This window comes from Lycorma delicatula, chromosome 7 (genome assembly GCF_047948215.1).
Source record: "Lycorma delicatula isolate Av1 chromosome 7, ASM4794821v1, whole genome shotgun sequence".
In the NCBI taxonomy this organism is placed as follows: Eukaryota; Metazoa; Arthropoda; class Insecta; order Hemiptera; family Fulgoridae; genus Lycorma; species Lycorma delicatula.
In genome coordinates, this window is record NC_134461.1 from 85,071,652 (window position 1) to 85,096,086 (window position 24,435).

Genomic DNA, 24,435 nt, shown 5'->3' on the forward strand with positions numbered 1-24,435 from the left:
GGTGTAAACACTACATGAGTTCCTTGTACACCCATTAAATTACATATACACATTTTTTTTTAATGAAAAGTAGATAAAATATTATTTCATTAATAACTTCTGATATTTTTTTCATTTTTTGTTACTGAATTAGTATTCATCGTTAACTTTTTTTTTACAATGAAAGGTTAATAATTATTAGTAAATCAATATATTTAAATTAAAAAAAAGGAAATGAAATTCCTGATTGCAGTCCTCATGAGATGGTTGCTCATTTTACTACCAATTCGGGATCAAAAAAATCGTAATGTTACACAAATTCATCATTGTGACCTAATATAAATGGAGATAGAATCGTATACAAGGGTAAATTAAATATAAACTGGAATTTTTGTTTTATAATTTATTGAAAGATGATTAAAATACATACAATATTTTTCTACATACTTTCCTTTTTTGGAAACACTTTATTCCCAGCAGATAGATTGCTTTTTGATCCCATGGTCATAAAATGAAGGTGGCGTGGTGTCAACCAATTGCACTCATGAACGCTTCAATAGCAGCATGGTCTTCAAATTTCTGTCCTCCAAGTGCTTCTTTTAGTGGCCCAAACAAATGGTAATCAAAGGCTGGTAAGTCCGAACTGTATGGAGGATGCTCCAGTGTGCACAAAAAAAGGGAGAAAATTTTGGGTGCAATTTTTTCTTGAGATATGCAAGTTTTGCTTCGTCTAAAAGTTGGCAGTAGTACGCAGAATTCACTGTACAATTTCCATGGAGAAAATCAACATGCTAAACTTCTTTGAAATCAAATAATACTGTGACCAGAACCTTTCCACCTGACAGTCGAGTTTTGGCTTTAATGGGTACAGTTTCTCACTTTTTTGCCATAGCCTGTTTTGATTCTGGGATGTAATTGTGCTCCCAAGTTTTCATTGCAGATCATGATTTGATGTAGAAAAAATTCTCCTTCGGCTTGGTAACAACTCAAAACCCTTGGCACACCCCTGGCCAATTTCAGTGGCCAATTTCTGACCTTTGGTGAGACAATGAGGGACCCATTGTGCTGCCATTTTTTTAAATTCAATGATTGCCTAAGCACTGTCATAACTTATTCCAATCTCAGAAGCAATTTCTGTAATTCTTAATTAAGGGTCGTCCTTGATAAGGCGATGAACCATGAGAATGTTTTCAGCAGTAGCACTTATCCTCGGGCGACATTGGTGGCCTTCATTTTCAACTAGTTCTTATCCTTCTATAAACTACTTATGCCAATCATACACTTGAGTCTTTTTGTGTTGTCTCCGAACTTTACCTGAAGTCTTCTCAAAATTTCAGATGGTTTCACACCCTCTGCCATTAGAAATTTAATAATAACACTAGTGCAACATGCGATGATACCTTCTGCTGTGATATTGTGATACTGACTAGAAAAAAGTAGTGAGCTGGCTTTCTAAGAGTAGGATCCCCTTCACACATCCCTATGTAGAACACTGAGAAGCCACGCCCATCTCCATTAGCCATGTGTCAACAACAAAAATTCCAGTTTTTATTTGATTTACCCTTGTATCTACACTCACTCACACATATATTCATAAATACACTAGTATATTGTAGTGTGTTATTGGGCTGATAAAGGGTATTGAGAGATTACACACAATTAGAATTCTTAAAAAAATAAAATAAATAAAAGGAAAAATAATCATTGAAAATTGTACTTAAAGCAAGATGCCTGATTAAAGGATTTAATGGTAGTTATTAACTCTAGTGTCTTACTACCTACAAAATAAGTAAATTATATGTAACTAACAATAATTTTGATTCTATTATGAAATTTACAAACCAAATGAAAATTTATATAATATTTAGAAGTGATTATGGGAGTAGAATTACAATTACAAAATTAATAATGAACTTTATATAAGAATTACTTACTTCTATTATTTGTGAAGGAAACCTAGCTTGTATTTTTATCAGTGATTAATGACACCTTGATCCCTGTTCATAGTGAACTTATTGAACTTGCAGAGCAGAACACTGTTGCACTCTTATCACAAAGGAGTATGTGCCTGTGAAGCACTCTTCATTTGTTTGCTCAACTGTTATCATCATGCATTGATTTTGAATGTTATCACATGCTGGTCCTCAACATTATTATACCCTTGCACCTAGGGCTTGTCTTGACAAACATTGATATATGATCTTGTTCATCTAAGTGTCAAACATTTTTGTTGAAACCTTCTAGACATTCTTTTCATTATTTCTGCTTGATATTATGTTTTTTATTTTTCTGTTATTAAATTTATTTTTCAATTTACATTCTTCATTTTCTTTCTCTCTTTCTTCTTCTTGCACTTTCCATTACTAGAAGCTTTTCTGTGCTTCACAATATTTAGATATATATTTATTTTATTAGTTCTGGCAACTGCTCTACCAAAAGAAGAAAGAAAATATTAACATCAAACAATGAAACTAAACAGTATAATAGTTACCAGAAAATTTAATCACTTTACTCAAAAAAATTCAACATTTAGTTACAACTTTCTGTCATGATATACACAAGAAAATACATTGGCATTATTGGGATGATGACTGTGAATTGAGTAAAAAATAGAAAAATGTTGCCTAGATTTTAAATAGCGCTAATTCATTTAGCCATCTTGATCAAATTATAAATAATGTGTAGAGTCAGTTTATTTATATTCTTTCAGCATGTTGTTTTGATTGTTAATTTCTATACAATAATAAAAGGTTATTATTAAATAAAAAGGTTTGTTGGTAGATAATAAACTTTATGACTTGATATATATGAAACATCTCAGAGATGAGCTATTGTGAAAAAATGTGGATAAAATGAAAACAGATAAAAGCTGTGTTTTATATACCAAGTCCTACTTTTTGCTAAAGTTAAATAATTCTGGTTGCACTTTAGATTTAACCAGTTAATTCTGTTGGCATTTTTTGGTAATAATCATTGTAGTTAAAATATACTAAAGAAAACCTGTTATATAAAAAGAGATTGGCAAAAATACATTTCATTTATTTGTATAAAAAAATATTGTGCACAATTATAAAGATTATTTTATTGCGATTATTAAACATAAATTTACCAGTATAATATTATAAATGTTTTGATATATGACTATGTTACAGGAGGAATTGTGTCAGCTGGTTGTTGCCGTACCAGATTGTGTTTGTCTTGGTCGAGAACCAGATTCCCGATTGGGACTGGAACATATGAAATTATTGTTGCTTCTTCTGCTTGGTTGTGCAGTCCAATGTCCCAACAAGCAAACTTTTATTGAGCAGATAAAAACATTATCTGTTGACGCACAGCATGCTCTTGTTGACTGTATAAAACAGGTTCAGTATTTTATTAATTAAACTTATAGAAATATACAGTTTGTATACAGATATGAGTCTTGTGATATTTCATATTGTTTGGTCGGAAGAATCACATTTATATCAGGTCATTGGGTTCAAGAAGTGTACATGATGAAGTAGTGTATTCATCCTAACATAACAAAATAAATTCATCAGATCAATTGAGTTCTAGTAATAACGGAGAATTTATCATTTCAAATCATTCAGTATTCGCTATATTCATTTAATCTATATGTTTAGTGTTCTTGTTCTAACTTTTTTTAAATTGTTGAACCTTTTCTTCTGGCTCAGATCAAGGTAATGGTTCTGTCATGCTATTGAAGGTGTCATACATGAAGTATTGTATCTTATCACACTTATACATCTTGTATAAACAGTTTTCTTTTCTACATGACTTACCTTTATTTTAAACATGAATGGGAAGCTATCTGTTAAACAATGACTTTCATTCTTTTGTTTCCATCGGAATTGCCTACAATTACTTCATTTTTTCTGTGCTTGGTAGAAATTTTTCTTAAATTTTCTCTCTGACATTTTGAACTAGTCTCTAATTTACTTCACTATTGAACCATGTCGTTTATTTTTTCAACAATTATGTCTAATAGAAACTGTAGCCAAATAATAATAATAGGCAACTTGATGTAAGGTTGTATTGTCACTGCCAACAATGAACTAACTTTTTTTTTTGTTTACATTTTTTCTTTAATAAAAATTATTAATTTATGGGCTTCTACTTCTTGATAGGACAAGAAATAAACAAAAAAAAATATTGCCGGAAAAAATTAGAGATATAATTGTCAGTATTACAGGCACATGTGAGTTCCAAACGTCCTAATCATCTTTAATTCAGACTCTATCCTCAATAAAAAAAAAAAGAAGTAGCAGAAATCCTCCAAAAGGGTTGAAGGCTTCCATCAGTGTAGTTTTGATGTTATATAAAAAACAACATAAAGAAGTTTATTTAATAGATGACAATTTTTAATATAGTACTATTAGGTATAAAAAGTCGCAAAAAGTTAATAAATGCTGAAATTTAATGCTAAATTTTTAATTTCTTTTTTAGGTGACTGAAAGCCAAGAAATTGTTTTAACCCAGGAGGGTTGTGAAAGTATCCCACCTGATTTAATGTTAAATCATATTAGAAGACTTGTTAAAGAACGTGACCGTTATCTTCAGGTATTTTATATGAATGTATGAAGTTAAGCTTAATGTATTTTATTTAATTTAGTTATTTTTTTTTTCTTTTCTTCTTTGTTACTTAGCATTTTCTTAATGAACTATTATTGCTATTACTACATTGGTAAATTTACTGCATAGCTGTATGTATAATTAAATTATAAATAATTATTAAAATAATATAGATAAATGTAAGTTTTTTGTTCCTTTATAAATTTTTAATATTATACAAGTATATTGTAAATCACCTGTAGTATTATTTATAGATAGTAACTATGAATGCAATGTATGAGATAAGCAGAAGGAACCAAAAATATACAGTCTTTAACATTTTGGTCTCTTATCTAATAATTTTCTTTCTCATTCGTTATCTAAAACAGTAGTTTTCTTTTGTGTGATAAGTTGACCGATTTTACAATAATCCATTGACAGCAATGAATTGGCCACATCTTTATTTACCCATAACAGAACTTCGGTAGTGCATCACAAAAGTGCTCATGTGTTTATATTATACGGTAATGATTGTAGGCAACCTTATATGAGAAAATCACTCCCAATGATATAACCATTTTCAAGAAAAACAGACATTCCATGCCAGTTTACTAGGGAAAGTGATGAGTAAAGTGGTTTGCTGTTGCTTTCTTCACTGCGCTATATACAAGGGTGGGCTGACAAGTCTCCAGCCTGATATAGAAATGGCACCAGCAGGTCTAACATCTTACTAGCATTCTATAATACTATCCTTCACTAGCGTATGTATGTAATTTCAGGTCAATATCTTGGTTAGTATATGTTTGATAGCATTTGAAGTGAGACACACCTTTGTTATTCTCACAAAAATGGAAAAATTGGAAAAACGTGTGGTTATAAAATACTTCCATTTGAAAGATTATTAATGCCATTTCAAATCAAAGAATAAATGGATTCAGCACTAGAAGTCTCTTCTCCATAATATTTAACAATAAAAAACTGGATTTCTGAATTTAAAAATGGTCATAAGAGCACTGAGGACAAACCACACTCTGGATGCTCTGCTGAGGTGACAACTCCTGAAATAGTAGAAAAGATCCATAAAATCATGCTGGAAGACCACAGATTAAAAATGTGTGAGATAGCTGAGACTGTTAAAAATATTAAAAGAACGTCTAGGTTATATTTTACATAATTTTTTGGACATGGAGAAGCTCTGCACAAGGTGGATGTCATGTTGGCAGAAGTTGCAATGGAAAACTGTTTCAGGCGTGAATTTGGCATTCTACAAGCAGAACCACACTGAATTTTTGCGTCGATTCATAATTGGGGATAAGATTTGAGTCCAACACTACACTCCTTAAAGTAAACGACAGTCAAAGCAGTGGACAGGGACAGATGACCAACCCTAAAGTAGGCAAAGACAACTTTGTCAGCGAACAAGGGTATGGCGACTGTTTTCTGGCATGCTAAAGGGTTTATCTTTATTGATTACCTTGAAAAGGGTAAAACTATCATTGGAGAGTACTATGCAAACTTATTGTAGCATTTGAACGGCGAAGTTAAAAAAGACCACATCTAGCGAGAAAAAAATGTTGTTTCACCATGAAAATTCACCAGCACATTCATCAGTTGTCATAGTGGCTAAAATCAACAACTGAAGTTGGAATTGCTTGCTGATCTGGCTTATTTGTCAGATTTAGCACCAAGCAACTACACCTATTTCCTAACCTCAAAAAATGGCTTGGTGGACAACAATTTAAGAGCAACAAGAAGTTATTGATGCTGTATACAAATAATTTTGAGGAGTTTGACGAATCGTATTATAAAAATGGTATAACTAAATTAGAGGACTGGTATGAAAAATGCATTAGTCTTTGTAGAGATTATACTGAAAAATAAAACTAAAAAAACCCCAAAAAATGTTGTTTTCTTTATCAAGCTGGAAACTTATCAGCCCACCCTCATGCATGGTTCATATCAGTAGACACAGGTGTGTGAAATGTAGATAATATTCAGCTCTATAGTGCCACAACTGTGATCACTATAAGGACTGGCAGTATACTTGATATCATTACTGTGAGAAAAAGCAACTCACTGGTTCTTCTTGTATCTCGGATGCTTTATATATCATCCACCACAAGAAAGAATGGGATATACAGTGTAAAGTTACAGATTAGCTATCTATTTTGGTTTTCTTTATGTAGTTCTATCAATTTTCAACAGATCTTGTGGGCTTATCTTTGCACAGCAAGGTGTTTTATTTGTCATGTAGATTTTATGGTTTGTATTAAAGAAATTGAAATGTCACACAATCATCAGAGAACACAATGTTCTTTTTATTGTTTGCCTTCAGAAAACGTTCAGGCAATAACTGACATGCATAAACACGTCAATGAAGATCATTGTCACTCAACTCATTAACTGTGGTTGTAAAAAAACATTTAACTTTCAAGTCCTTCCGCATAAGGTCTTGCATTATCGATCTTGGAATGCCTAACTCTGCAGAATGTTTGTGCATTGATTTCATCAGTAATCATTGAATTGATGCCTCCACAGCAGCTCACATTCAGCTTGAGGGCTTAGCTTCCTACTGCTTGGTGCATCAAGAACACTTACTGTTGAAAAACCCTTCTCCCATGTCGGTAATGTTTGTCATAATGGTGATGATTTTCCAAAACGCACAGAAGTTATTCATAATGTTCTCTAATGTTACCAGTGCGTGGTCATTCATGGCTCCATACACATGCTAACAAACGCATGCTCTTTGACAGGGAATGCACTCATATCCACCATTGTTCCAGATCCAACTGTGACTAAGGTCATCCCACCACGAATGAGCATACCAGACGATCCACAACACAGTTTATTCTCCCTGCCTTTTCCAGCAGCATTGAACAATGTCAACGATGAGAATTGGCAGCAGTAGAGCTCGATTAAGCTGAATTTATTACAGTGTAAAGGGACATCCCGCCCAACCCATAGAAATAATTTAAGTAATTGTTATAGTAGATTAAGTATCACCATTGTTAAATAATTGACATTCTGAGAACAAAAAATCAAACAATTGATAAAAATGTTTAGAACTTATTAAAATAAAAATTATCTGCTGTACTGAAGTTTTTAAAACTGATAAAATATATTTGTTGTCGTAGAGGATATTTTATCTTAAAATAATAATAATGAAAACTTTGCAGAAGTTTTCTATCAAATGCGTAATTTATTTATGTATCACTGTTAAAAATCAGAGATAATTGGATAAAAATATGAATTATACAAAAGAATTATTCAAAACTGCAAAGAAAATTGACTATTTAGAAGTTAACTGGATAATTATCTGTTAACATCCAAGTGCAAAACGATTTTGCATTTAAAAAATTTATCTCAAAATTTTGAAAATTCATTTTGATGAAGTATTTTATCTGCATTTCAACAGAACAGTTTAAATTAGTTTTTATATATCTGAGATTACAATAACAAATATGCAGTAAAGAAACAGTTTTTTGAGAGCGTGAACTAAAATAATTATGTGGCAGACAGGGAAGGCAGCGTGGGCTGTAAATGAATGCATTTTATTAAATGTTACTTTTCCCCATATTGCTTGTGCATGAAAGAGTATTTATAATTTTTTCCCAAACTGTTTACATGTCTGAAACATTTACTAAATGAAATTATAAAAACTTAAATTTAATTTATTTAAAAGAAATAATTTATTGGTACAATTCATATATTATAGTACGGAAATTAAAAATTTTATTTTTAATAATCATGTTAAAGAAAATTATATATACGATAATAAATGATTATAAGAAAAATTGCATTAGATTAAGTTTATAAGTAGATCATTTATTATTTTTTCAAAAATCAAATAAATTATGTTAGTTTATTGTTGTTGATTATTTTAGTACTGGGCCAGTCAAGATGACAGGAAACTGGTCAGTAATGTTTCTTCTGGTTCATGTGGTGGTGTTGGTGGCAACAGCTCTGGTTCAGATGGTAGTGGCTCTGTAAACAGAAACAGTTCTGGTGGTCAATCTCATGGTACTGGTGGAGGGGGTGGGGCTGCTGCTGAAAATCAACATCTTGCTGTAGAATTAGCTGACTGGAAAGCTAGATTGAGGAAATTAAGACAAGAACTGTATGTTTATATTTTTTTTATTTTATGTTTATTCCATAAAAGAATTGTTTCTCATAGTAAAATAATTTGTAGATTTACAGTCATTTTTAACTGATCTTATATCCTATATTTACAACTGAAAGCAAAATAGTTGTTTTGTATTTTTGTAGTAGTTTGGTTGTTTTGTTATTATAATTTTGGATTAGTTCACGCTACAAATTTTATGCTTTATTACATATTAGTATTAAATTTCTGATTCTTAATGCAAATAAAGATAATTTTCCTTCAGAGTAGGTTATTTTAATTATAATTACTATGTTATGAATTAAAACAAAATAAATAGTTAAAATGTTTCAGATTCTTAGATTCTTACTACTACATCCCTTCATACTTTAATATTATATTATAAGTGTGATCATATTTAGTGATGAATATGCACTTATGAATGAAACCAGGTTAGAAACGGGACAAGTTTTCTTGAAAGGAAATTTAAGGTTGAAAATCAGCATTGTTCTGATTTATTCAAGATCTTAAAGAGTTTTCCCTTCTTCCAAGATTTCTTTTACAATTTTTTGCCTTCAAAGATTTTTCAAGGTCCAAGATATACAGTTTTTTAATAATTTGATCATTTTTATTTAAGATTTATTTTTGTTTTTATTTACAAAGGTCATACAGAATCGGAAGAATTTTGTTTATAAGAATATCTCATAATAAGTATAAGTCCTTACTGCAAAACTTGAAAATAGATTTTTGAAGATAAAAATGATTTCTTTATTGAGATGTGAGTGTATTATAAAGAATGACAGTCGTTTCTATTTCTGTCATCATAGACATTTTCTATCATTTCTTTTAATTAATCTCCGACAAGTATTTATTTCTTTCAACTTAGTTCAACGTGAATATGAGTGGAACGCTTGCGTATAATGTGATATATTCATAACTGAAAGAAAGAAAATCAATGAAAGTTTGGAAAAGATCGAGTTATTTTTGTCATTGGCAGATTATTAAATCTGCCAATGACAAAATATGCCATGAAAATAACGTATTTTCATATTATGCCATGAAATATGGCATAATCTGGAATATTTTTATTCTTCCAATAAAAAGAAAATTTACTATCATTAAAAAACTCTGAAATGAAAGGCAATCTTTCAAGAAAGCAGAGTTTGTGATAACATCATTTAGTGCTGAAAGTTTCCTGGGAAAGAAAAAAAAACATGTGGTATGTGCTATTTAACTTCAGTTAAGATGTTGGAACATTAACATATTGCATGACTTGAGTGTGCTGTCTACGCACACTCTGTCAAAACATGCCAATTAATTATTTGAAATTTATAAACTGTATTTTAGAATTCAGTTTTATTTGCTAAGTTGTGGTTCATTACTGAATGTAGATGGATTTTTGATTTGTTGCAAACTTAAATCTTGTCCTGTAAATCTAAAATATATGTTGTATTATATAATAGAGTATTTTTTTTCATCCTATAAAAAAAAATACAAAAAATTTCCTTCTATCTGGAAAAATTGAATTCAATTTGCTTTAAAAAAATAATAGCGCTTTTTTATTATTATAACTATTTTTGTACAGTGAGGAGAAATCAGAAGCTTTGGCTGAAACTAGGGAAGAATTAGAACATAATAAAGCTGTAGTTTCAAAACTAAGGACTGAGGTAATTAAATAAAATAATAATTTATTAATTTGTAAATTCATTGTTATTAACATAGAATTTTTATTAGTTAGCGTTCCATATTTTGTTTAGAGCTATAGTGTGACATTTTTTTTTATCCATTTATTAATGTAAGTGTATATATTTTGTACAAGTTTTTTTTACTCTTTTTGTAAGTCAATATAAAAACAAAGTTATTTAGAAGTAGATATAGTATAGTTATGTACAATAATTATATTAACAAATACATTTCAATTTAAACTTTAAAGATTTCATATTGCTGAAATGAAATGTAGAAGGGACTGAAATAATAAAAGCTGTGAGTATAGTGTTTTCTCCTATTTTGTATGCTGTATGGAAGAAATTTTTATCCTTAAAAGTATGATATATTTTTTTAAGCTATGGAGGTGCTACAGTTTTGTCAAAAAAAAGGAAACTGAGCTTTTTATATGATATAATTAAGAGATAAAATTTTTTAAAAGTTTGAGTATAATAAAAAAAAAACTGTTCATAATTCCAGTATATTGCTTCATTTGTCTTTCCATGCTTAAACACTTCGGATATGAAAAAAAGGGGAAATAATGAAGAAGACTGTAGAATCTACTTTTTTGTAGTTAGGAATTAGAGGAAATGATTGTGTGTGTGTGTGCACACGTGCGTATGTGATGTAATATAAATGATAAATATTTATAACACATTAAAATTTTAACATTGTAATGTATTTTTCATATTACTGCTATTAACAATAGCATTAATTTTATTCCTCCTCTCTCCCGTAAGTTAATAGATTAATATTTTTCTGTTATTCATTTTTTGTGTTTGCTGTTTATCTTAGTTCAAAAAATATGAAGTAAAAATCGCTAAGCCTTTTCAAATCTTTTCACTGTCTTCTGTTTGTAATCGTTTATAAAATAATCGATTCGAATAATTAACAGGTAGCTGCATGATCTGTTATTACTAAAATGTTCTCTTTATTGTTTTGTATATATTGTATATTTTTTCATAATAATTTGTAATTTTATTTTTATTAATTTAAATTAATTATTTTAGATGCAAGACTTAAAACAAGCTGCTAGAGCTGGTAAAGCATACCGAGATGAAGTGGATGCATTGAGAGAAAGAGCTGAACGCTGTGAGAAACTTGAAAGTGAAGTTGCTAGATATCGTGATAAACTAAGTGATTTAGAATATTATAGATCTAGAGTAGAAGAACTTAGACAAGATAACAGGTTTGTTGATGATTTTTTTTATTTAATGAAAACATTATTGTTTATAAAACTACACAAAGATTAGTCATTTTAAGTCATTTACAGGATCATTTTCTTATATTTACATGTTTAGTAATTCAAAATGTGTGTAACATTTTTAAAAAATTCATGAACTCGTCACACAGTTTTAATTACTTTAAGGCATAATTAAATACACAATCAATATATTATTATTTACTTTTATTTGCTTCTTTTTAATTTATATATATATATATATATATCAATTATTTGAGTGTTTTTTTTATTTTTTCTTAAATTATGTTAAAAAGTATTGGTAAAGAAACTAGGTGATGTATGGATGGTGTGGCATAATTAAATTTTGTTAATTTCATTTTGCTGAAGTAATTTGAAAAATTATTTAGTTCTACTGGTTCTAACTTATGCTACATGAAATTTATAAATTGTTTGTTCATTAAACTATTAAAATATACATAATATTTTTGGTGATGAAAGTTTTCATTTGTGTTGTGTAGATCAGCTTTTAATGGGATTTTCCATAAATCTTTAATTTACTCCTTGACATTTGTACTTTCTTAACCAAAAATCGTTTTTCTCAAATGTTCAGCTGACTATATAGACTTTGTCCACCTCCATTGTAGCATTAGGTAGTATTTTACCTTTTCATGATTTTCTTTAAAGTAAATTTTTTACTTTATAATTCATATTCATTTTTTTTTCTAAATAGTATATTAAATTTTGAAGCTTACATATTTAATGATTAATTTTTGATGTAACATTAATGTTTTTACAGAGTTTTAGAAGAAACAAGAGAGATGTTAGAAGAACAACTTGCAAGAGCAAGAAAGCGTGCAGACCATATGGTGCAACTGGAGGCAGACATCCTTAAATTTAAACAGACAATCAATGATTTAGCTCTGGTAACTGTATATATAATTATTTTAAACAAAGGTATTTAATAGAAGTATATAAAATACACCTCATTTAAAAATATGTTTATTTTTTTATAATTACGTTACTGCTAAAGTTTTTGAGTAGATTTTTTAATCTCATTTGAATAATTTTCCTGTACGACCATAATACAGATTATTAAATTCTCTTAAAAAATATAGTTGCCCATAAAATTTTTTATATTTTAAGAAGCTGGGTGGAATAAGGAAATATTGCAAAAAGTTTGTTTTGAGAAAATGATATTTGAATGTTTGTCAGTGTTCATTTTTCCATACTAACTTATTGTGATATTTTTAGTTGTATTAAAAACAACTTCAGAATTTTGTTTAAAACACATTTTTATTTATATATTTTTACGTGAAATAAATTTAATTATTACTTAAATTTTTGTTGTAATAATGTTATTAAATATTGCCCTTCTTTCATATAGGTCGTGTAAAATAAACAATATACATAATATTCATGGAAAAATAATTTATATTCTTTATAAAAATAAAACTCAAAAAGAAAAAAAATTGAATAAACTTTTAATTAAATATTATTTTTACTATTTTTTTTTTTTTTTTGTCTTCAGTCATTTGACTGGTTTGATGCAGCTCTCCAAGATTCCCTATCTAGTGCTAGTCATTTCATTTCAGTATACCCTCTACATCCTACATCCCTAACAATTTGTTTTACATATTCCAAACGTGGCCTGCCTACACAATTTTTCCCTTCTACCTGTCCTTCCAATATTAAAGCGACTATTCCAGGATGCTTTAGTATGTGGCCTATAAGTCTGTCTCTTCTTTTAACTATATTTTTCCAAATGCTTCTTTCTTCATCTATTTGTTGCAATACCTCTTCATTTGTCACTTTATCCACCCATCTGATTTTTAACATTCTCCTATAGCACTACATTTCAAAAGCTTCTAATCTTTTCTTCTCAGATACTCCGATTGTCCAAGTTTCACTTCCATATAAAGCGACACTCCAAACATACACTTTCAAAAATCTTTTTCCTGACATTTAAATTCATTTTTGATGTAAACAAATTATATTTCTTAGTGAAGGCTCGTTTAGCTTGTGCTATTTGGCATTCTATATCGCTCCTGCTTCGTCTATCTTTAGTAATTCTACTTCCCAAATAACAAAATTCTTCTACCTTCATAGTCTTTTCTCCTCCTATTTTCACATTCAGCGGTCCATCTTTGTTATTTCTACTACATTTCATTACTTTTGTTTTGTTTATTTTCATGCGATAGTTCTTGCGTAGGACTTCATCTATGCCGTTCATTGTTTCTTCTAAATCCTTTTTACTCTCGACTAGAATTACTATATCATCAGTAAATCGTAGCATCTTTATCTTTTCACCTTGTACTGTTACTCCGAATCTAAATTGTTCTTTAACATCATTAACTGCTAGTTCCATGTAAAGATTAAAAAGTAACGGAGATAGGGTATATCCTTGTCGGACTCCCTTTCTTATTACGGCTTCTTTCTTATGTTCTTCAATTGTTACTGTTGCTGTTTGGTTCCTGTACATGTTAGCAATTGTTCTTCTATCTCTGTATTTGAACCCTAATTTTTTTTAAATGCTGAACATTTTATTCCAGTCTACGTTATCGAATGCCTTTTCTAGGTCTATAAACCAAGTATGTTGGTTTGTTTTTCTTTAATCTTCCTTCTACTATTAATCTGAGGCCTAAAATTGCTTCCCTTGTTCCTATACTTTTCCTGATACCAAATTGATCTTCTCCTAACATTTCTTCCACTCTCATCTCAATTCTTCTATATAGAATTCTAGTTAAGATTTTTGATGCATGACTAGTTAAACTAATTGTTCTGTATTCTTCACATTTATCTGCCTCTGCTTTCTTTGGTATCATGACTATAACACTTTTTTTGAAGTCTGACGGAAATTCCCCTTTTTCATAAATATTACACACCAGTTTGTATAATCTATTCCCGGTATTTTAGAATAACATTTAATCGAATAAAACATAACACTAACACAACATAATCAATTTATTAAATATATGTAATATATTACGGTAATAAATATTTCTTAAGCGTATTAATATAAATAAATGATTGTGTTGTAACGAATAAAAACTGTCGATGTTTCGTTTTACTGTAGTGCCTTTCATACACACATGCACACACAATACAAGCAACAGACAATACACACAGTTCTCAGTAACCTAACGTTATGTTCGACCAGCGAGCGATTCAATCCCTTCTCAGTCGGGCGAAAATGGTGTGGGCCAGGACGCCCAGGGTACTCGATGCAAAATTCCCTTTACTATAATATATAATTTCCCTCCGTTCAATGAAATATATCGTATTTCCTTCATATGTATTCATTTATATTGGATAATAATTAATTTAAAATTCCCTCTACTTTTTAATTGTTAATATTATTATTAATTATATAATTTATTTACGTTATATTATTCATAAATCGATTTAATTAATATAAATAAATATTTACACTATATTACATTTTCTACGCGGTATATGTTTGAATCTTATTTTTGAAATTCCTTTACAACAATTCGTTACGATAAATCTTTTTTCCATATATATATATATTTTTAACTTTTAAAAGATTTTTCAGTTGAAAAACTGACATGAAATATTAATTAATTAATTATTAAATAATACTTATTTAATACTTTATTAAATAAAATAAAAACATAAATGTACTAAATAGGGTAATATAAAAATATAACATATTATATAAGATCGTGGTTAAATTAAAAAAAAAGAAATAAATTAAAAATACTATAATTTTTTGCAACAGAAAAATAAAAGTATAAAAAATTATTTTTCTACATTTATTAATTAAATAATAGCCCAATTGGAGAATGGTATCAATATCATTAGGACTTAAAATTTTTAGGTTATCAATTGTATAATTGTATTTTTTTATTTTTTTTTATTTAAAAAAATTACCTTATAAAATAGTTTTAGACAAAATTAGATAATACAAATTTTTCTTCGTGTAAAGAAAAATTAATTACATTAAAATTATTTAATTCATGCGAATACAAAGTTATTTTACAACGGTAATTGAGATAAATTTGAAAATAAGATGTAAGTTTTAAAAATTGCTAACAAAAATTTTACTTAAAATCTTAATGACCCTTATGAAACTGAATATATCCTAAAACCCTACGCTCAAATAAAGTAAAAAAGCAACAAAAAAGATTGCCATTTCAATTATTAAACAATCATTATCAGTAAAACATTACGAAAAAGTGCGTATAATACATATTCACACAAATAACAAAAAAAGTTGACAACACAGTTGTAGAACTTTCCTGTCACGGGTCCTTTTTTCTGATAAATACGACTACAGCAGCTGTACGTCAGTGCTACACTAGCGTTACTTGTGATGAGAAGGGGTACTAAATGACGCAGTGTACCCACTTAGCCACTAGTTTATTTAGAGCATTTTTTGTGGTGGGGGGGGCGAGATTTGCAAAAACTTTTTTATGGAAATATTGTTATTTTTTAATTGTTAACAAATGTTCCTAAGAAAAATAAGATCTTAAGCAGGCGAAATCTCGAGATACTGAGGGTGACGTTGCTCTACAGCCTCACCCCCTTGACCTTTTAAGTTGAAATTTAATGGCATCAGTGCCCCATACATAGAACTAATCTGATCTAATTTGTTCAAAATCGGTCGAGTAGTTCTGAAGATAAAAGGTGATTTAGAGGACGATACTGAACATGCTCGTCTACTTTATTATTAAACGGTGATTATTGTTAGAAATGATGTTTAGTTTGATGACAAGACGGATGGAATGGTCAATTTAGTGTTATTCTAGAGAAAATGAATGAGAAATGCAAAGAAGTGTGGTTTGAGAGAGTTAATCGGGCATAGTATCACGCCATATATCATAAATTTAGATTTGATCATCTAAATACATATGATTTTTAAACATCAGAAATTTTATTAATACGCTGTTCAGAGCAAGAAGTAGGCTGCTACTCTTAAACAGTTTGCCGAATAGGGAGGTTGAAAGACACGTTGGCTTCCTTTGTAACCATTAAAAGTACATTTTCTAGGTTCATGTTGGGTTCTCCAAATATTAGGATCTTCTGGTTCGAATTGAATTAGTTGTTAAGGATATAATTTGTGTATTAAATGGAGAAGATGGACTTAAATCGGTTAATTATGTCCGCGATGCAGCAAAATTTAGCGGGCAGTGAGATTGAGAAATGTATGATTTTAATTAGTAAAAGCCAATTTTTTTTGTTGAGTAGCCTGCCTTTGGTTTTTATGTAAAATTAATCTGTATTACTTTTCCTTGGATTCATGAAATCAACCGAAGAAACGGATGCGCGATGATGCCCGAACGTATAGTTAGTTTAGTTTTATGTAAATCTTGTACATTAATTTTGTTATAATTCTGTTTTATTTCAATAAGCAAACAATTATTTATTTATTATTTTCTTTTATCGTGTAATATTATTTCTTTTACAGGAAAATAAAAAATAAATTAAAAAAAGAAAAGTGAGGTGTATCTAATAAAATTAGCGTGACAAATGATGATGATGAGAGAGAGAGAGAGAGTGTGAGAGTGAGAGTGAGAGAGAGAGAGAGAGAGAGAGAGAGAGAGAGAGAAAGATTATTAGAAAAATAATTCAAAATAATATTTTTTTCTTTTAATTTTTATTTTTTATTATTTATTTTAATTTAAATATTTTTATATACATATTTTATTAATATATATTTAGATATAATAATAAAATCATATAAGTCAAGATAAGTCTCTCATTTTAACACCTCATCTTTAACATTTCAATATTTTTAACTGCATTTTAATATTTCAACGTATATTATTATTAAAAAAAAAATGGATTTTGGATTTGTGATTGTAACACTATAAAAAAATGTTATGTACATTTCAACAGCCAAGAGTAACATGATGCAAAAATGTTATATCCTCTGTCTTTATCAAGAGTCAACGACAACCAACCAAGAGACAACCAAGAGTCAACGGCCAACTTTCTGCAAATATTTCAAAATATATAAATTCGTAAAGTCTGAATTATAAACATGGACACTTCAATAGCCAAAAGTCAACAGTCAATCCGCCTGCAGGTATTTCAAAATATATTAATTCGATTTAATTAAAAAGCAGCACCGAATGTGCATTTAGCATCTGGAGACTTAGATTAGGTGGATTTAATTTTCATCACCTATAACACGATCCTAGTTAACAGCCTCGTACAGTGAAAATGAGTATTAGAAAATTTTGAGAAAATCGAAATATTTTAATTAAATTATGTGAATCATTAAATAATAATATTTTATTTTATTTTGTTGTGGTTATTTTTTGAACTGTACTAGTGTAGTTTTGTTGTTATTGAAATTAATATGGAATAGATTCAAGCATGCTAACTTCACACACACACACACACACACACAATTCGATTTTTAGGTTATTGTTTTCTAGTACAGTCTCAGCAATATATCTACCTCTCAAGGAATCCTGTAATAAAAACTTACAAGTGTAGCAATCTCTTTTGGGTTACGTAACTTTTATGAATACATTGTATTAATATGAATCGCTCAAGTTAAAACTCAAATCATTTCTTACAGAATAAAGTATATTTTTGTATGTACATTTCTAAGTTATATGAGGAAAAATAATAATGTTATTTCTTTTTTCTCTTTCCATTTACACCTTGTTTCTACCTCTTTTTCTATTATGTAAGTATAAGTATGCATACATGAATAATATCTGCTGGACAATCCTTATTGCACGCGTACTCTGAGAGGTTGACCTCTGTTATTAAAAAAAAAAATGTTTATACAAAACCAGAAAAATAGTTACAATTTCTCTTTTGAGAAATTAATTATCAAAATTATTCTCTTGAGTTTTAAACAGATCGTTACTAAAAATAAATACAATTTCTTTTTAAAAACATAAATATAATCTTTCCTTTATTTTACTTTTTACACTCCTACCTATTTAATCATACATAAATCAAGGTTCGCGCGCGCACATGCACCTTGATATTAAAAGAGAATTATTTTTAGAGGTGATAATATTTATACATCCTCTGATAATATTTGTACCTCTGTGCATATTAATCAGAATACGTTAAAATTTTAACTTTATAAAATTGCATATTAGTTTTTCCTGTATGCATTAATTTTAAATTGTAATAACTTTCTACCGAATCTCAATACAGTTATTAAATTTAACCTATACCGACTAGTAAACTCTGAAATTATTATATACTCTGATAGTATTAATGTCGATTATGAGATTACATAACCTAAATCAAAACCAAAACCATTATAATCATCTTCCACATTTTATCTTGTTGCAACACATTTTAACGCAGTTCCGCCACTCACCTGCCATTACCTCAGCGATACAGTTTTCAAGTAAAGCCTTTACATTCACTTATTTATAAGTTTTTTTATTCCGAGCTACAAATCCTTTTACTTAACTCCACACTAATTTATTGGATTCAGATTGCAGTGGTATGGTGAAAGCAGTATTAGTGTATTAACATTTGCTTCAGCCTTATTATCGATTACATATTTGTTAAAGATTTGCTATTGTTTTTTTAAATTCCTCAACCTTTAAAAGTGTAGAATCAAATAGGATTTGTTTTTCCCTCAGCCACGATACTATATTCGTTTTTAGCCGTGCTGTATTGGAGTTTTTTTAATTTTACACTACAGTATGTTGCATTAACCATAACAATTATACAATTCCGTGGAATTAATTTCATAATCGTATTAAACAAGTTTGTAAAAAAATTACCACTCATATCTTTGTGTAATCACCCTATTTTATTGGATCCGAAAACTAATATTGCACTGCTAACAAATCCATCTGCATTCCCTACATGACCTACAATCAACCGTTTTCTTTTGTTACTGAAAATTTTATACCGGTACTAAAAATTAAACAGGAAACCCTGTTTAGATGTCTTAATGGAAGTGTCACAACAAACTTTATCGACTGAATGACCTTCGTTCAACCAAATTTTATACTGATAAAAAATATTGCTTCTCATTTTTCTCAATCCTTTTAATTTGTTTCAAATATTTCCTTCGCCAAATTTTACGTCATCTCTATCAATTATAAAACTATTTCTACGTTTTCCTACAAGTTTCAAACCCATTGATAAAAGAAGTTTATGTAAACTGCTCAAAAATGTTTCAGTAAAACCGGATCACTTTAACAGCTAAAAGTACTTTATCGAGTATGGGCGATTCACGTTAAAAAAAGGAACCCGTGGACTTTGGATCTGACAGCATTTTTATTGAAATCATCAAATTGGCTTACTTTGGATTTTGGGCGTTTTCTTTTCTTTTTTGGCGTGTATACTACCCCAGTTCGCGATCTCTCAATACTTGAAATGGACGCATCCGTGAATTCAGATATAAGCGCTTCTGTAGTTTAATTTCTAAATTAGGGCATTTTCACGAAATTTATTGAAAACATTAAGAATTATCGTCTTTTCCCCTACTTTCCTAATATTTTACCTTTTCTTTGTTTAACTATAAATCCTAACCCCGAAGAGGAAGAATCCTTCCTGGCAGTTGTGGTTGCCACTCCACCCCCTCCATACCTAGTCAATAGGGGCTTTACCGGCGGTCCTCTTCAACACTTCAGCAACATCTTCCAGTCTCAATCGCCTCAGTCAGGATGCCAACGATGCGAATGCCACAAATAACATTCCCATCAGTGTACTACACTAACGTAATTAAATCTAACCGATAGTCTTAAGGAAGACCATACCGATTGAACTGAATTGCCCTACCTACCCGAAAACGGTAAAAGGGGACGAGCCCAACTCGCAACACCGATTGACAATTAACAAAAACGAACCCTAACTAAAAACAAAACAAAACATAAAGAAAAGAAAATAAAAACTCTTAACACTAGACTCTACAACCGACAAATCAAAACCACAGACTAAAAATAAAAATATACATACACCTAAACATAAACAAAATCTGATACAAAAACAAAAGCCAAATACATAAACAAACTGTGAGAAGAACACTAACCAAAAACTAACACACGAAGGGAAATATAGACACTGATGCACCTTGCGTCTCCCATTGTCCCATCTTACGGTCACGGAGGATTTGGTGTATACTTACACAAATTTAAAAGAAGGGACCTCCCAAATTGTGTGTACTGCGGTCAAGAGGACACTCCCTGCCACATCTTTTTTTAATGTGCGCGTTGGAAGGATTTAAAAGCAAGATATAACATACAAGAGATTGCCCCGGAAACTACAACAACAAAGTATACGCTGAGAGGTAAAGAGGAATGGCTGACAATAGAGAGATTCGTAGCTGAGATTGTACCAGCAAAGGAAATGGATTCAAGAAGTGGGAGAAGTTACTTTAAGAAAAAAACACATAACGGCTGAGACCAGGGCCCGGGAACGGCATAGCTGGGCCCGGTGACCCTGGCCATAGCGGTTAGAGGCAAAGTCAAGATGAATATAAGGAAAAGATCCGGAACCGGTGAACCGATTTGCCATGCTGGACGTACTGCCGGTAGGCGGGGAGGCTCATTATAGTCGGAAAGACACTCTCCTGGGCTGAGTAATACTTGATTGTTGAGTCGTCCAGGGGAACAGGAGAACAAACACAAAAAAAATTATATATAAATTTATAAATATTAAAAAAAGGCTGGCGTGGGCCCGCCGCGAAACTATTCCATGATTATGTTTAATTATAGGTGATTTTATTAAATGTTTTAGCCAATTGTAACTAAATAAAGTTCTTGAATTTAGCGTACTTACAAAAACAAAAAATTTTACAACGAAAAGCTTCAAAATCCTGATAATTTTCAGCTGTTTCTTGAGTTGTGATTTTTTAACACAGCTCTAACTTCAATGTTTTCATTTTTATCTCCAAAACACAAATATAATTTTAGATAAATCGTTCTTATCAAAAGGTATATATAAATCATTCGAACGAATGAATCGTTCGAGAAGTATAATTTGTTTGAACGAATGAATCGTTCGTGCGATTCGTGTGCTGCGGTCAGCCGCCCGTTGCACCACTATTGGTCTGCTCTGCGCCAGTAGCAGCTAAAAATAATGAATAAAAATATGAGCACATACAATTAACAAACCAACACACCATCTTGTTTTATTGGAGAGATTTATTCTTAATTACACTGATAAAATATTAAGATATTGAACATAAAAATATTTTTCTGGTTTAATTAGAGACTCATGAATAATGTTTTTTTTTCACCAGGAATCTCATCTTTCCTTTACTGTTTTACTACATAATGCTGATTCGTAGCTCAACTGTTTTATTTTGTATACTCTCACTGCATTCCTAACAAAAGAGGTATTACTTTTAAATCTTTAGACATGTTCCAACTATGATTTTTATAATTTAGTTTTTTTCAGTTCCGTTTCTAATAATACATTTCTTTCATATTAATTCCATAACAGACTCGTACAGAAGGTTCCTTATTACTATTGTGAAGCAGAACTTTTAATCTATATTTGGAGAAATTGATGAAAAAACACCACCCTTCAGGTTCACGAACTTGCCCTAATTGTAACATAAGCTTATCAATAATTGTAAGTATACTAAATAATTTTCTTCATTATAGTATTGAATGAAATATTTCTCTCGCTTCGATAGCCTTTTCTTTTTTAAATAACTCAACCTTGCAATCTTGAGCCTAAAAGTTCACTTGGTTTTTTTTTTTAATAAGTTTAAATCTTTTACCTTAATTATTTAGCTCACCTTGTGATATAAGATCTGGTTCACTGGATTGTAATTCAAAGTCTAAATCATTTCTTCTTCTTTAATATTCGCTTTTTCATCACTGTTTTCACGAAACAAGTTTTCAAGATCCTCAGAAAGCTGAAATGGATTAACTGTAAGGTATAAGCCTGAGTTCAGATGGCAATGAAAGATAGAGTACAGTGAGTTTAGGGTCTATAGAAATTCCAGACGCATTAGTTAAATAACAATGACGATCGATTAAGTGATCTTTTAGTTCATATCAAAACATAGACAGACCAAATGGCGTGGCCTTTCGTATGGTTTTTAGCCAACCTCCCAAGTTGACCGCAAAGTTACTATCTATCTACTATATGAGGAGCCAATCTTATTCTGATCACCGAGCTTTTAGTCAAAGATCAGTTTATAAGTTTTTTTTAAAATTAAAATTGCAATGTTTTTCTTATATGATTTTATTATAGTGAACTCAACATAAACGTATAAAAAACTGCGAATCACTCACTTATGTGAAACTTCACTGTTCACTCACTTAATATAGTTATCATACTGACTGAAGAGATTATACTGTTAAAAGCAGTAGGCTATCATCAAATCCAAAAAGCTTCTTGTTGTTTTCAGTTGTACAGACATGATGAATCTTCTAAATGAACGCTTCAGTAGAAAGATATGTCATGATATGTGATGTTTATGTGTGTTATGACTTAAGTTTTTATTTCACGGTTAAAAATTGATAAAACAATTTTCAAAATTTAAATTTTGTAATTTTTAAAAACGTAGGGTGTTGGAAAAATTCTGACTTCTTTAAAATTATGAATTAAAAAAAAAATTGGTTTTATGTATCTCATGTTAAGAAACAAAAATTGTATTTATTAGGGTCATTCCATAATTGAAAAGAAGTAGGCATGCTCTCGAAGCTACTGAAAAGGCAGAGAAGGTAATGCGATACATAGTCTGGATTCTGCCAAATTGTAGAGGACCAGGTCAACAACGAAGGAAACTACTGACAGGAGTGGCCCATGCCACGCTCTTGTATGGTGCTGAAGTCTGGGCAGATGTTGTTGTATACGGAAGATACATGAGAGCATTGAAGTCGTTTCATAGGAAATGTTGTTACGGATGGTGGCTGCTTAAAGGACCGTATCCCGGGAGGCGGTCAAAGTGATAGCTGGGTTGCTCCCGATTGACCCAGAGATAACTAAATGGAGAAGGTTAGGCCAACGCGGACCACTAATTGCTGCCGAAAAGAAACTATCAATTTGGATATTATGGAGCAGTTGATAGGGGTGTGGCAGGAGAGATAGATCCACAGTGCGAAAGGCAGGTGGACATATAGATTAATTGGGAACGTTGGTGGATGGGTCCGGAGAATTCATGGCTCGATAGATTTCAATTTAACGCAGCTTCTGTCGGGCCATGAGGGCTTTAGAGCCTATTTGTTTAGATTTGGACTCGATTATACGGACAGTTGCCCTGTTTGTGGAACTGAAGAGACCTTGTCTTTTTCCGGTGTCGCCGTTTTGAACTAGAGCGTGGCAAAATCTTGTACACGGGCAGGAGGGATATGTTCTTACCTGAAGACTTAAGCAGATTATGTTAGCGAAAGAAGAGAACTGGAACGCAGTGGCGAGATTTGCCAAAGTAGTTGTAGACAATTAGATAGATACGAGCCGAAGGGTTGCTGTGCAGTTGACAGAGCTGCAGTCGAGTGTCTAGGGGGGCCCTGACCTTGTGGGGGGCGACTGGATGCAATGAAGCCATGGTCACTCCGCTGGCACTGACCTGTAAGTAAGTTCCTCTCTTCTGAAGCTTAGACTGTGGACGTCATGGTAAGTTCTGTGTTAGTACGTCTTAAGTAGTGAGAATGTGCATGATGTTGGCTGTGTGTGTGAGCGTGTACGTGAGTGGCGTGTACATGTATTGCAATCTGTTTTGACTGTTGTATGTGTTTGGTGTTTGTCTGTGAGGGCCGACTGTGTGTGTGGGTGTAATTGTGTTGTGTTGTGTCTTAGTGTTGCTTATGTTTTGTATCTTTGTGTTGAGTATGTGATTGTATTTGTGTTCCTTAATTGCGGTGTCCGATTGTGTGAGCGGACGAGTCCTCCTTCCTGAAATAATGGTGCATAAGTGATTTCCAGGAGGGGTGGATAGCCAATGATGGAGGTTTAGTCGGTAGTGCGCAGAACACATACACACCTAATAATATCTTGTGGAACCTGT

At 30.8% G+C, this 24,435-nt stretch overlaps 1 protein-coding gene across 4 annotated transcripts in view; it reads left to right on the top strand.

The window, feature by feature from the left end:
• LOC142328094 (uncharacterized) overlaps window positions 1-24,435 on the top strand; it is a 75,221-nt gene that overhangs the window by 13,702 nt on the left and 37,084 nt on the right. For all 4 annotated transcript variants that reach the window (XR_012757185.1, XR_012757186.1, XM_075371585.1 and 1 more), the window contains exons 5-10: window positions 3,132-3,341; window positions 4,426-4,539; window positions 8,415-8,647; window positions 10,215-10,296; window positions 11,344-11,522; window positions 12,313-12,439. Coding sequence is in view for 2 of the 4 variants with exons in the window: in XM_075371585.1 (XP_075227700.1) it covers window positions 3,132-3,341; window positions 4,426-4,539; window positions 8,415-8,647; window positions 10,215-10,296; window positions 11,344-11,522; window positions 12,313-12,439 (945 nt within the window). In the remaining 2 variants the exon portion in view is untranslated. The remainder of the gene's footprint in view (window positions 1-3,131; window positions 3,342-4,425; window positions 4,540-8,414; window positions 8,648-10,214; window positions 10,297-11,343; window positions 11,523-12,312; window positions 12,440-24,435) is intronic.